The sequence below is a fragment of the Cyprinus carpio genome, chromosome A11 (assembly GCF_018340385.1).
Source record: "Cyprinus carpio isolate SPL01 chromosome A11, ASM1834038v1, whole genome shotgun sequence".
Lineage (NCBI taxonomy): Eukaryota > Metazoa > Chordata > Actinopteri > Cypriniformes > Cyprinidae > Cyprinus > Cyprinus carpio.
The window spans coordinates 6,707,184-6,721,287 of record NC_056582.1 but is presented as its reverse complement, the minus strand read 5'-3'; the positions used below and the strand labels follow the sequence as shown (position 1 = coordinate 6,721,287).

The 14,104-nt window shown below is 34.8% G+C and overlaps 1 protein-coding gene across 2 annotated transcripts in view; it reads right to left on the bottom strand.

Annotated features, from left to right (window-relative positions):
- Positions 1–14,104, bottom strand: part of LOC109098792 (receptor-type tyrosine-protein phosphatase gamma-like) — a 233,825-nt gene that overhangs the window by 19,335 nt on the left and 200,386 nt on the right. The window contains exons 10-15 of one of the 2 annotated variants that reach the window (XM_042766063.1): positions 13,007–13,115; positions 12,849–12,898; positions 11,032–11,815; positions 7,721–7,852; positions 2,533–2,572; positions 1,389–1,480 (exon numbers count right to left, since the gene is read on the bottom strand). In XM_042766063.1, the coding sequence (XP_042621997.1) occupies positions 1,389–1,480; positions 2,533–2,572; positions 7,721–7,852; positions 11,032–11,815; positions 12,849–12,898; positions 13,007–13,115 (1,207 nt within the window). Of the gene's footprint in view, positions 1–1,388; positions 1,481–2,532; positions 2,573–7,719; positions 7,853–11,031; positions 11,816–12,848; positions 12,899–13,006; positions 13,116–14,104 lie in introns of both variants that reach the window. The other variant, XM_042766062.1, reaches the window with a different exon arrangement.

Here is a 14,104-nt window from a genome sequence, read left to right as displayed (position 1 = left end):
AGTCAGACAGTTGCCTGGGTGTCGTGGGTGGTTGTTAGGATATTGTTAGGTGGTTGCCAGGGTGTTGCTAGAGTGTAGCTAAGTGGTTGTGCTAGGGGGTCGTGGGTAGTTGCAGGTTGTTGTCAGGATATTTCTAGGTGTTTGCTAGCCAGGCAGTTGCTTGGGTGTTGTTGGGTTGCTGTGGATGGTTGCTAGGTCTCTGCTTTGTGGTTGCTAAGATGTTGTGGGTAGTTGCAGGTGGTTGTCAGTACATTGATATGTGGCTTCCAGGATGTTGTTAGCCAGGTAGTTTCTTAGATATTGTTAGTGGTTGTCAGGGCATTGCTAGGTGATTGCTAAGGCATTAAAAGAGTGTTGTGGTTGGTTGCCAAAGTACTAATGGGGTGTTGAGGATGTGGTTGCTGGAGTGTTCTAAATGGTTTGCTAGAATATTGTTAAGTGTTTGCTAGGGCATCACTAGAGTGCTGTGGGTAGCTGCTGGTGTTTGTCAGGGCATTAATAGGGTGTTGTGGGGGGCCAACAAGGTTTTATGAGGTGTTATGGATGACTTGTTTGGAAGCTGCTGGAATATTATGAGTAGTTGCTAGGGTGTAGTGGGTGGTAGTCAGGACATAAGTGGTTTCTAGAGCTTTGCTAGCAAACTAGTTGCTCAGATGTTGATGGTGTGTGCTAGGTTGCTGCTAGGTGGTTTCTGGGGTGTGGTTTGGGTGGTACTGAGCATGTGTAGAACTCATCTGTCTACACTCATCCACAGTTGAGTATACATTGAAAGCTGTGCGGACATAATTGTGTTTGAGATGGAGTGGAATGCAGAAAAAGAAGTACACCCTGATCTTTTGGGCTAGGAGTTTCAAACAGTATAAGTGCAAGCACCACACACACACACACACACACACACACACATACACATACACACACACACACAAATGTAGGAAATCAATCAAAAGGTGGCGCTACACCCTGTTTGTTGTGCTTGTGAACACAGCTGTTTTCCTCCATGTTTTCCAGAAGCTGAAAACTTGATTGGAGCCTCTTTATGTCAAAATCAATGCAGCAATGGATTTTTAGATTCTACACTAATCACACAGAATAACAGTCTATAGAGAGTGTAGAGTTAGAGTCTATTCCACACAAACACACACTGAGACAACAGCTTTGTTCAGTCTTGACACTAAAACCTTATGTAATCCAACTATTTACCCATAATTCAAGGTAAGCAAGAAAGACACATGCATAAAATGTTTTGTAACACTTTATCGACATTAGATAATATCAATGCACCTTTTATCTATGACTTTTTCCGCACCTGACACTGGATCAGAGTGGAGTGTGTATTTAGGTCAAATGTTAGTGTTTCACTAATCTGAAATTTGTTAAAAAAAGCCAACCTGGGATGGGGATGACCGGGATGCTCTCATTGGGCACGACTCTGGGCGAATTACTGTCCTCGACGTAGAAATGAGCCGTTTGGAAACACCTCCTGTGGAAGAGAGACAAGGAGAGACAGTCAAGTGACGTAATAACCGTTCAGTACTGCTTTAAAGTTTCCATGAGGTGTGGTTTAGGTGAAAATCTCCACCAGTGTAAACACACATGCCATTGGATACATTTTGAACTTTGAACTCTCCTTTCAAAGAGCAAATCAAACACTCCAAACAGAGGTTACAGCCTTACACTTCAAACACTCTGTAGAGCGTCAATACACTTACAAAAAAAAAGAAAAAAAAAAGAAAAAATGTGTTTACAAACCTGTATGATTTTCTTCTGTGTAATACATATAAAGCAAACTGTCCAAACTGTTCTTTTTTATTCATACTTTTATGGTTGTTTTTGTCCATTTTTGTCCATTCCCTAGTCCTCATCCTCTTTTGTAGAGAAAGAACAACTTGAACATTCTGCTGAACTTCTCCTTTTGAGTTCCACATAAGAAAGTAAGTAAATGATAAGAGAATGTTTTAATTTTTAGGTGAACTACTTCTCATATTTAAATACACATATTTAGAGTCACAGTTATTGTTTTTAAACACAGCTATTCTTTTATTAAACTAATTATAAATACTACAGAATAAATCGTTAATCAACATCCCCTGATGCCCTCTAAAGCAGGTTTTGTAAGATTTAGCTACATTTTGTGTATTTTTTTTCTTTCTACAAAATATAAACCTGTACACTTTTTTACTCCTGTAGTCCATGTGGAACAGTTTCTACCTGTGTATCTTCTAACAAAAAGAGTCTGTATAAAGTCCAATTAAAACATAACACACCAAATTACAAGTTAAACAAAGAAACCCAGACTGTCAGGATGAATTATTGGCAGTTGTTTCCAGTTTGAGAGCTGTAAACTGGTTTTACCTCTTTCTTTCACTTTGCAAGATAAGCGATAAGCAGGTAAGAAACAAAATCCATATCCAGTAAAAAGATATGAACAGAAAGAGAAAGACAGCAAGAGATTAAAAGGTTGTTCTAAAGTAACAAAAACTCAAAGATTTGGATGTCAACTAAATAAGCCAGTGGGAGTCTTGTCTGTCCTACCTGTACTTGATGCACAGCAGAGAACATAAGCTGTTCATCCCTGCAAAGAACGAGGGATTTTAGGAGAGGTTAGAGACTGTAGGCTCCGCATGCTGCCGCTGAGCACACAGAGCAGTGAGTGAGCAATGAGAGAGAGAGAGAGAGGCGGTGGAGAGAGGGCAGGTCCTGATGTATCACATGGACAGGGCTTTACACAGGCGCTAGAGCTGCTTGGGACAGACATGAACAGTTCACTGATCCCAGATCAGTCCAGAACTGATCTGATTAACCACAGACACTTGCTGCCTTTCCCACTGGACACACACACACACACACACACACACACACACACACACACACACACACACACACACACACACACACACACACACACACACACACACACCCTTCCAGATGGACACTCCTTTGTGTCCAACTCCTTTTATCTCTTCTTTCTGTCCAAGAGAATGAAGAATGCCATAAAAAACATATAGAAACAAACTGTATCAAAATAGACTAAGCAAGTATTAAAGTTGGACTAAATTTCTGTCATTGACTTGAACTTGTCAATTTATGAAGTGAATTCTGGTGCTCTTAAACTATGAAGAAAAAAAAGAAAAAGCCTAACCTCATGCACTATAGTTTAAAGTCTCCTGGAGCCTGTGTGATGCTGTATTATTTTAGTATTATTTACTATTATTAACTAATTACTATTTAGGTTTTAAATGTTTTAATTTCTAGTTAATAATTTTAGTGCTCAATTTAAGCTTATTTCAGTTAGTTGACAACATTTCTAATGTTCATTTAGTTTTCCATCTGATATTTATATTTTATTTCAGCTTTACTTCGATTAACAAAAACGTTTATGTAATAATAACCCTGGTATGATGAACAGAGCAATATTTGATATATTTACTGGAAATCCCACCCTTTGTTGTAGATATCAAATCTCTTCGTGCTATTTAAATGTAGCGTGTTGCAACCGGTTACATTTGAATATGTAAACATAATGAGACATGAACTATTGCTTAAGCCCAGCCTAAATTCCAATGTAAAAAACAACTCTCCACTGTAAATAATCTTTAGTTAAATTGAGTCAGAGAAACCCATCCTGCAGGCACTGTGAAACTACATGATTAACAGGTAGGATCTGTTGAACAAAAGCAGAGCCAGGGCGGTCAGGAAATGCTTTAGGTAATTATCATATAGATAATTATCACTCAACTTTAACCAGTCCAACTTTTATTCGGCTTCAGATGAACAACTGCATTGTTTAACACAGTAATTTTTATCATTCAATAGATCTGAAAAGATATAGATGTATAAAAAGTTTCAGTACTGTATGTATACATACTTTAGGCAGCTACACTCAGGAGGTTTCATCACATAACCAAATAAATGACTGATTCAGAAAGCTTGACAAACTCTAGGCTGCAACTCCACGTAGGCTCACAAATAAAAGTGCATGGGAAACTACACACATACACTACATAGCACACATATTGTTTTTAGTTCCTTTGTAATTAACAACATTTTGGCAGTGAATAATAAATATATCATGAACGTATTTATCTTAAAATTTTCTTAACCCATCAGCAAATAGTTTGTTCTATTTTTACACATAAAAACAATTTAGTTACAAAACAAGAAAAAGCTATTTTCTAGTGGGCGAAGTAAAATACTTCAAGATATATTGAGCAATTTTGCTTTGAATAAATTTAGCTTGTTTTAAGGATTTTTTTAAAGAGAAAAAGTCAGAAGTACTTATTGAGAAATTGCTTTTCAAGTGTAAATGATTATTTGACTTTCCCTGATACTGCCACAGGAAGTGTCACATCCTGGTTAATGTTTCCAGGTGGACTTCAGACACACAAAAGCAAATAATCAAAGCAACACCCACACATACACACACACACACACACACACACACACACACACACACACACACACACACACCACACACACACACACACACACACACACACACACACACACACACACACACACACACACACACACACACACACACACACACTTCCACTAGGGTGCTCAATTTGATATGCTAAATCTAAAATAGATAAAATTATACAATTAAAAATCCTACTTGAACATATTTTCTATCCAATGTTATTTTTGTATTGTTTATATATTATTTATATACTATTTGTATACTGTTACTTTTTAGTAATATTTAAATACTACTTTAGTATTTATTAATATTTTGAAATGGCTTTTATTTTCATATTTTCATGGTTTTTAATTTCAATGTTATTTTTAATTGAAAATTTAATTGGATTTTGTGTGCTTTTTGTCATTTAGTTTCTGTTAATAATAAAAATAATAAGCCTCCATTTAGCTTTATTTTATTTTAGTTTTAGTAATATTTTGTTTCATTTCACCTTTAATGAAGTTGATTTTTAATAGTTCTACTTAATAACACTGATTACATCAAAACTTAAGTGCAAAATACAGCAATTTGATTTTTTTGTCTATCATGTCTATTCAATGATTTTTGACAATGATTATTGCCACAATAATATCTTAAATGATCTTGATTATATTTGATTATTCTCATCAAATATTGATAATAATTCATTCTGAGTCTCAGACTGTAATTCAATTAAATGTTTTTTAATTAAATAATAATAATAATAATAATAATAATAATAATAATAATAATAATAATAATAATAATAATAATAATAATAAATCAATTGTCAGCTCTAGTTTCCACATGCACATGTAAAAATATATGTGGGAAGATATATTCACTTGTATGCTGGTGTGAACATATGAGGAGACATACATGAACGAATGTACACACACACACACACACACACACACACACACACACACACACACACACACACACACACACACACACACAGTGACAGAAGGTAAGGTTATCTGATCTGATATAGACTGAGACATTAGCGTGTATAGTGCTGAGGGTAATCTCAGTCAGTCTACTGAACAGATTACACTTAAAGACCCTCACACACACACACACACACACACACCAACAATCATTAGAGAAGTGTATAAGTGTGTGTGATCATATTAATGGCTGAGTGTTACTGATAAAGTCTGTTTAAATACCCAGCAGATTTAATTTCTTAGCATTTGATCAACTAGAAACAGCATCAAATAAAAGTTTATGTCTCATTTTTTTCAGCTGTATATTAATTATAGTCATCTTTACCATGACTATGAGTGCTATATGGCAGATGTATGTTTTCTCTCTGGAGAGGTTTTGTGGCTGGTCAAGTGTGTTTGCGTGGATGTGTGTACTCTATGCAGTAGAGGATTTGGTGGCGGTTACACATCTCCAAATATTTCACAACCCCCTGCTACTGCATGGCCCTTGAGCTCCAGAGGAGGGAGCAGATGGCTGTTTTTGGCCCAGGGCGGACAGCCCAGACCGAGGGAGACAGTCCTGGCATAGGCCTGCTCCAGAGCTGTTTGCTAAACTGAGACATTGTCTAGAGAGGAGAACATATCCAGAGAACATATCCAGGCATTTGAGTGCAAACGGACAAATACAAACACACATTTAACTACCTATTCAGGGAACACACAACATAAATATAAATATAATAAAATCTAAAAAAAAAAAAAAAAAAAAGTTATATATATATCTATATATATATATATAATATTATGTTTATATATAAATACAAATTATTTATTTATATATCTATATCCGCATCATTACTCCAGTCTTCAGTGTCACATGATCCTTCAGAAAATCATTATAATATGCTGATTTATTAAAAGTCCTTTGATGAATAAAAAGTTAAAAAGAAGAACATTTATTTAAAAATAGAAATCTTTATATATGTGTGTATATATATATATATATATATATATATATATATATATATATATATATATATATATATATATATATATATATATATATAGTGTATGCCTATATAAATGTTTTATTCTTAGGCTGCATTTATTTGCATATATTTAGTTATTTAATACATTAAAAACAGCAATATTGTGAGATATTATTAAAATTTGAAAGAACTATTTTCTATTTGAATATATTTTAAAATGTAATTTACTCCTGTGATGCAAAGCTGAATTTTCAGCATCATGATTCTAGTCTTCAGTGTCATATGATCCTGATTTGCTGCTCAGTTATTATTGGTGCTCAGTTATTAATCATTAACAATGTTGAAAACAGTTTTTACTGCTTAATATTTTGTGAATTTGTTTTTCAGTATTCTTAGATGAATGGAAAGTTTAAAAAAACAACATTCATTTGAATTACTGTAACACAGTTTAAAAAGAAAAACAAACATTTGAATGGTAGTACATCATGGTTTCTGCATAAATATTAACTGTTTTAAACATTGATAAGAATCAGAAACGTTTCTTTAGCAGCAAATCAGCATATTAGGATGATTTCTGAAGGATCATGTGACACTGAAGACTGGAGTAATGATGCTGAAAATCATAGGAATAAATTACAGTTTAAAATATATTACAATAGAAAACAGTTATTTTCAATTGTAATACTATTTCACAACATTAGTTTTTTTTTTTTTTTTTTTTTTTTCTTGGTGAGCTTGAGAGATTTCTTTCTAAAACATTAAAAACTCTTCACACCTCCAAACGTTTGAATGGTAGTGTATACATTATAACACACATATATGTTGTTTGAAGACACATTCACTCAGTCTCAGGTGTGACCATGGAAACAGGGAAGGTTTCCATAGCACCTCTGTGGCTTTGGAGATGCCCTAAGGGAAGAGTACAGCCTCTCTCAATCTTACTTACCGTCACAAGAGACCCATCACCTACACTTTACACATGCTCCACACACACACACACACACACACACACTCCTAACTGCTTTTCATGCCAGCCCCTGGGGCCCCGGGGACGCAAGGGGCCCCAGAATGATAAACTACCAGCTACAGGATCCAATTGGACCCAAACACATACAGAGCTACACCAGCAGACACACGGCAGCCAAACGCAATAAATCAGATAAAGTGTTTAAGAGCATCACATCCTGGGTAAAGCCATCCGTCTGTGTGACTCCCCATGATTCAATCAGAGAATCGGTTGTGTATCTGTCAAAGAGTTGATTCATCCAGAGAGTCAGTGTGACTCCAGCAGTCAGTCAGTTTGTCAGAGATGAATAGAGTCAGAAGGCAGCAGTGAATGTGTCAGTGTGGATGAGTGTCTCACCTCCAGTAAACGAGGACAGCCAGCAGCAGAATGAGGCAGAGGAAGGTGAGCGCCGACACCACCACCAGAGGAATAATCCACTCCATCCGGGCTGAAGCAGGCACAGGGTGCATGCTGGAGACTACGGTACGCTCTGAAACACACAGGCACACACACCTTACTATCAGCACACTGTACAAATAGCAAATAAGCATTATTATTATTGATAATAATACAATTGCAATCATTTCATAAAATTACATTAATCAATTATTCCTAATATAATATTTGATTTAATTAGATCAGCAAATTTCTGAAATTCAATAAACATTTATTTCACACAATATATACTCAAAATTCAAAATAATGTTTATAAAATACTATAAAACAAAATAAATGCAGAAAGTACTTTCATCAATTATAACAACATTAATATTAATTATTATTATCATTAACAATACCTATGACCTATTATTAGTAATAGCAACATTTATTATTATTATTTATTAACTTGAAATAATTTAATTATAAATTGCATTATAAAATTATAAAAAATATATATTATTTCATTTAGATTAAGAAATTGCTAAACTTCAATAAACATTTATTTTACACAATATTTACTCAAAATGTTTATATGTTTATAAAACATTCAAAATTTGTTTTATTAAAACAATATTTATATAATAATCATCATAAAAAAAAAAATCAACAATAATAATAATAATAACAAAAAAAAAAAATAAAAAATACAAAAAAAAATAAAAAAAATAAATCAACAACAATAATTAAAAAAAAAATATATATATTAATATAATAATATTAAGTTTAATTGCCGAAGTTCAAATGATTATAAAACATTTTAAATAAAAGCAAAAATAATTACATAGATTATAATAATATCCAATATTATTATTATTATTATTATTATTATTATTATTATTATTATTATTATTATTATTATTATTATTATTATTATTATTGTTATTAACACAGTTGTGGTAATTTAATAATAAAATATTGTGAAATTATTCAAAATTATTCAACATCTAACAATACTGGATTTAATTAAATCAATAAATTGCTGAAATAGTCATTTATTTTACACAACATTCAAAATAAGTTGTTATTAAACATTCAAAATAAATGCAAAAATACTTAAAATGAATGTCAAATATAGTTATTTTGCCAAGTAAGATTTCTAGATGAATTTGTTTTGCTTGCCATAGAACATTCCAGTGAAAAGTTGTCCTGATCCTGACAATAAAATACCTTTTACGTTCAGAGAGAAATGCTGGGTTTATAGCAGCCCCAAACCCAGTCCTAAGCTGAACTCTGTCTCCTTCCCTAAAACCTGATTGGTTTATAGGAATGCTGTTCCAGGACTAACAAAGATTTTGATTCAGGAACACGTTCCACTTGGCAAGATCACGGTCACCCTACCGGTCTATAACACACACACGGAAACCACAGACTCAGATCCCGAACATAAGAACAGAGAGATCAGAAACCTGCAGCCCCCCTCGGGTGGTCCAGGACAGCATGCTGCTAACTAATCCATGCTGCTACAGCCTCAACACGTTCAGACACAGACCCACAGTCACGCAAGGAACAGCACTCAGAGACACACACACACACACACACACACACACACACACACACACACTGGATGAACATAACTCCAGTGCCAAAGAGCTAAATATGGAGTTTCTCTGTTTCTTTTTCTTTTTTTTTACTCACTGCAGCTGAAAATGTTTTCCGCTCTCATCCTCTCTGGACCGGAAAACTAGGCCAACCCCCTGCCTCCGAAACAAACAGAGGGGATGGAAAGCAAGATGGAAGGTTGAGAAGAGAGGGGATAAGGAAGAGGGAGTGACAGGGAAATAAATGACAAAAAAATGAGAGTGAGAGAGGGAGATGAATCCATCATTGCACAGGGGACGCAAACAGAACCACAAAACACAAGAATTGAATGTTTAGTGAGAAGAAAAAGACTTTAATGTTTGATGCTGAAAAGATGGAATGGTGCTGCGCATGCAAAACTTGCCATCACAATGCTAGCATGATGTGAAAGGCTGTTAGGGTGATATGAAAGGCTGGCTAAAGACGAAAGAGTCCACATGCAGGTCTCTATGATATTATGTCCTCTGGATATGGCTTAGGTTCCTCATTCAAAGTAAAAATGTCATGCGGTGTGACCATCAATTAAAAAGTTATGTCAGAAATTTCTTAATATATGAGAATATATGAGAGTGTACACATATTAATCATCATTTATATATATTATGGTAAAACATTTTTTTCATCATGAATTGTTATGTTATTAAGTTTTTGAGAGTTGCACCACATGACAAACTGAACTAACCTTGCTTTGACAAAAAGAGATTAAATTATCATTAATCTCACATTTTGGTCACAACATACACCTTTGGTCGTAATTCTTTTCATTATTTTTTTTTATTTTATTTTTATTTATTTATTCTCTTTCTGTATTATCTATCAGACAGATCTGAGACATTTTCACTTAATTGATTAAAATGAATGAATCAGAAATCAGAAATTAAATCCATGCTCATCATAGACGAGGTATACTCAAGTCATATGAACTGTTAATCTATTTTCAATGAATTATTAAATCTGGACCAAAAATCGAGTCACTGCTTTTCAGCAGCTGCTCTCCACTAGGAGAAATCAAAACTTCCAAGGAGGCCTCAAGATAACTTGAAATAAGATAAACAAGCATTAGCTAAACAACCAAAACAAGATATTTCTTATTTTAATTTACCCGTCATCAACTTTTTATTTTATTTATCTTTATTGGTCTTTGATGAACTCTTTTAACTCCAGGACAGTGTTATTTTAGTATCATTGAGATGTTATTAATATTTTAAATACTGAATATTTACTTTTCTGTATTTGTTTATTTTTATATTTTCTGGTTTGGTTTGTCATTCTAAAAATATGTCTGTATAGCACCCCCCACCCCAATTTTAGCTTTAGTTGATACTACATTCAGTAAAGCTAAATGAAAGCCAGAAAAGTAAATAAAATAAATGTTTTGTACATTTGTTTTACTTTTAGTTAACTATAATAACCTTGATCCATGAATAATTTTTATATATTTTATTAATGTACTTTTTTACAGTTTGCTGAGCTCTAAACTGTTTTAATGGAAGAAAATAAAAAAAAATATATATAAAATCCATATCTATTAATACATAAACAACTGAAGAATTCATGGGGCCTTCGAATTTTGTTGTGGACAATGGTGGGCCTCGGAGTCAAAAAAGGTGAGATATGACGGTCGATTAGCAAAAAAGGCTGGTTTCTAACCTGTAAGTATGGAGAAAGGAGGCATGTGTTTGCGGTCTCCTCTGCTGGGTTTGCTGGTGTGAGCCGTGTTGTCTGGGGTCTCTATTACTGGCGTCACATTATCTTCACCCACTGGATCTCTGGTCGGCAGCACCTGTGTCTCCTCTTCCTCTTCCCTTCCTGTGTGTGTATTTTTCTCCACATGATCCTCCGGGACACTAGATGGCACTGAGGTGTTTTCTGCCCTCCTGTGTCCTCCTTTCTCTTTCGCTGTCGAATCCGGCACTGCTGTGGGTGGATCTTTTGTCGCGGAGCCATTCGTCTGCTTTTCAACATCATCTGGAACTCTGCCACCTTTACTCTCGGCACCTTTCTCTTCCTCCTCTTCCTCTTCTTCTTCTCCGTTCTTTTCTCCATCCTCATCCTCACCCTTCCCTCCCTTATCTCCTCTGTCGTCAGATACATCGTTCTCTGCGGCTGCAGTAGTGTCTGCGTCGGAGGCCGGTGAGGAGGTTGGTTCTGTGGTGGTCACCATAGGTTTGGCTGGGGTCTGGCGGCTGGAGGGCGGAGGCCTGGTGGGCCAGACGGAGCTGGGGAAGGAGGAGATGACCCCACCACTGAAACCCAACCCGGCCAAGAGGGTGCTGGTCACCACGGACGCCACCGTCGCTTGGCTGCCACTGGAAGAGGGGCCGATCCCGGTTGCCATTGAAACGAAGGAGAACGGAAGTCCAGAGGATGTCCAAGTGGAGGAGCCGGAGCTGATGGGCGCCATGTCTGCCGACGATGCTGGGGACACAGTTGGCTAAAGACAGAAAGAAATTACATTTTGAATTGATTCTAAAAGATCAAATCTCTGCACATCATGTGAGTAAAACAGACCTGACACAAGCCAGACAAGGACAAAAGGATTGAAAATTTTTGAGCCATCCTTTTTATGCATAACTACAGATTTGCATTGAGTTCCAATTTGTAATTATTATATACATGTAATTAAATGTATATAATTATTACACCAATATATTTCTATATGATCTAAAATAAAAATTACATAAAACAAACACATACTATAATAATTGTATAAATATATACTTATTATAATTATTATAAAATCATTATTTGTAATAAAAACAAGCATATTATTTTATAATAAATAAAAATAAAAGACAAAAGATAATCTAAAAGATAAAAACTTTTAGACAGGGTTAAGAGTTTCAGGTATTTTTCGAGTTATAAATTCAGATTTTTAATAATCTAAAATAAATAATTGAAAAAATATATTTATTTATATACACATATCTATACTATCTATATATCCACACATTTTCTAAAACAAATAATTAACAAATAGTAAATATATTTAAAACATATTTTTCTTCGCTATTACAGAAATATATTTCTATACTATCTACAATAAATAATAAATATATTTTATATCATGTAATTATTATATTAACTTTTATATTTGTTTTGAGGGATTTACGCTAAGTAAATGGCGTCAGTTCCTCTCCACATCAACACTTTTCTGATTTATGCAAGTTTGACTCTATTTCATTCTGTTGAAGACCCCAGCTCAAATATTACTCTGTGATGTTTGGTTATTAGAAATGAGGAGGAGTAAAAATTCTTTCTCTATTGATCTAGCGATATATTTACTCATAATATAATTTATATTTCATATACTTCCTATATTATTATTAAAATCATTCTTTGTATTAAATACATTTACATTATATTGTGATTTAAGAAATAAAAATGTAATATGCAGGTATATTTTATTTGTTTAGTGCCTACGTGAAGAGACCGTGCTGCCACCTGCTGGACAGATGTAAACTTACCATCCCAGTTTTGACTATTCTTGAGCCCTCAAAGATCCTGGTGGTGTTGGCTACCATAACAATCAAGAAAAATATGAATGAGAAGGCACACTATTCAAAGCAAAAACTAAACTAACATTCATGAAAGCCTTGTCTTGTGTGCAGGTGTAGCTCTGTACCTCTGAAGAGCATGCTCTGGCTGAAGTCACTGCGCTTGTCATTCAAACACACCGCCTGGACGCGGAACAGGTACAGAACATCCGGCGACACCGGTGTGATGACAGCCTCCTGAAATACACACACACACAGACACAGTGTTACATATACAGTATACATACACTACGCCAACAACTGAAATGCCTCCAAAAGTCAGTCTGTGATGTGGAAGGGTTATCATCCGACGCTTCCAGTCAAAACACAAAAGAAGATCGGTAGACACACACTCTCACGCACACTTTGAAGTGCGACCTCTCCTGACATAGGTCTCTGGAGGATGAAGGTGAACAGCTTGTTCTCTTCTCCTTCGCTTGACGGTAACACCTTTCTTCTCAAGTCATTAGCATTGAAAATAGACAGTCTCTATCAGCCTCTCCCTCACATAACATTCATTACCACCTAAAGCACCTCTGAGCTGCTCAGCTGGGACACAAAGGCATTGGAATTCAGTGAGTGAGGCGCTGATTTATTTTTAAAGGCTGTTTATATATTGTACACCTTTATCAGTAAATTATGCAACACTATCAGAACCTTCCAAGAAAATATTAATATACATTAAACTTTAGTCAACATAAAATAAACAACACCACATAATAAGTATTTAATAATAATATTAGACAAAACATTATAACAAAAAATAAAGCAGCTCATGAGTGTTTTTTTTAACACTTTTATTGGTAGCTGGTACAAAAAAAAAGAAAAGAAAAAATAAATAAAAAAGGAACATGGAAAGGTTAGTGCATATTAAATTAGGACTCTAGCAATTAAACACTTGATTAACAAATCTACTTTGATGGTCAGATATGGGCTACATTTCCTTCATCGCTGCCTGTTTCTCTCAATGGTCTCTGTCTCAACCTCATGCAGGCAGCCTCATTTCATCTCTGAGAAATGAAGATTCAATACAATTCTAAGTGTATGAGCAATAGCCATTATCATAACTCACTTCACCTCCCCGGGGTCTGCTGAAAAGTGCTGTGGGCTTGAGAGATTTGTAAATCTTACGCTAAGTAAATGGCGTCAGTTCCTCTCCACACCAACACCTCTCTGATTTATACGAG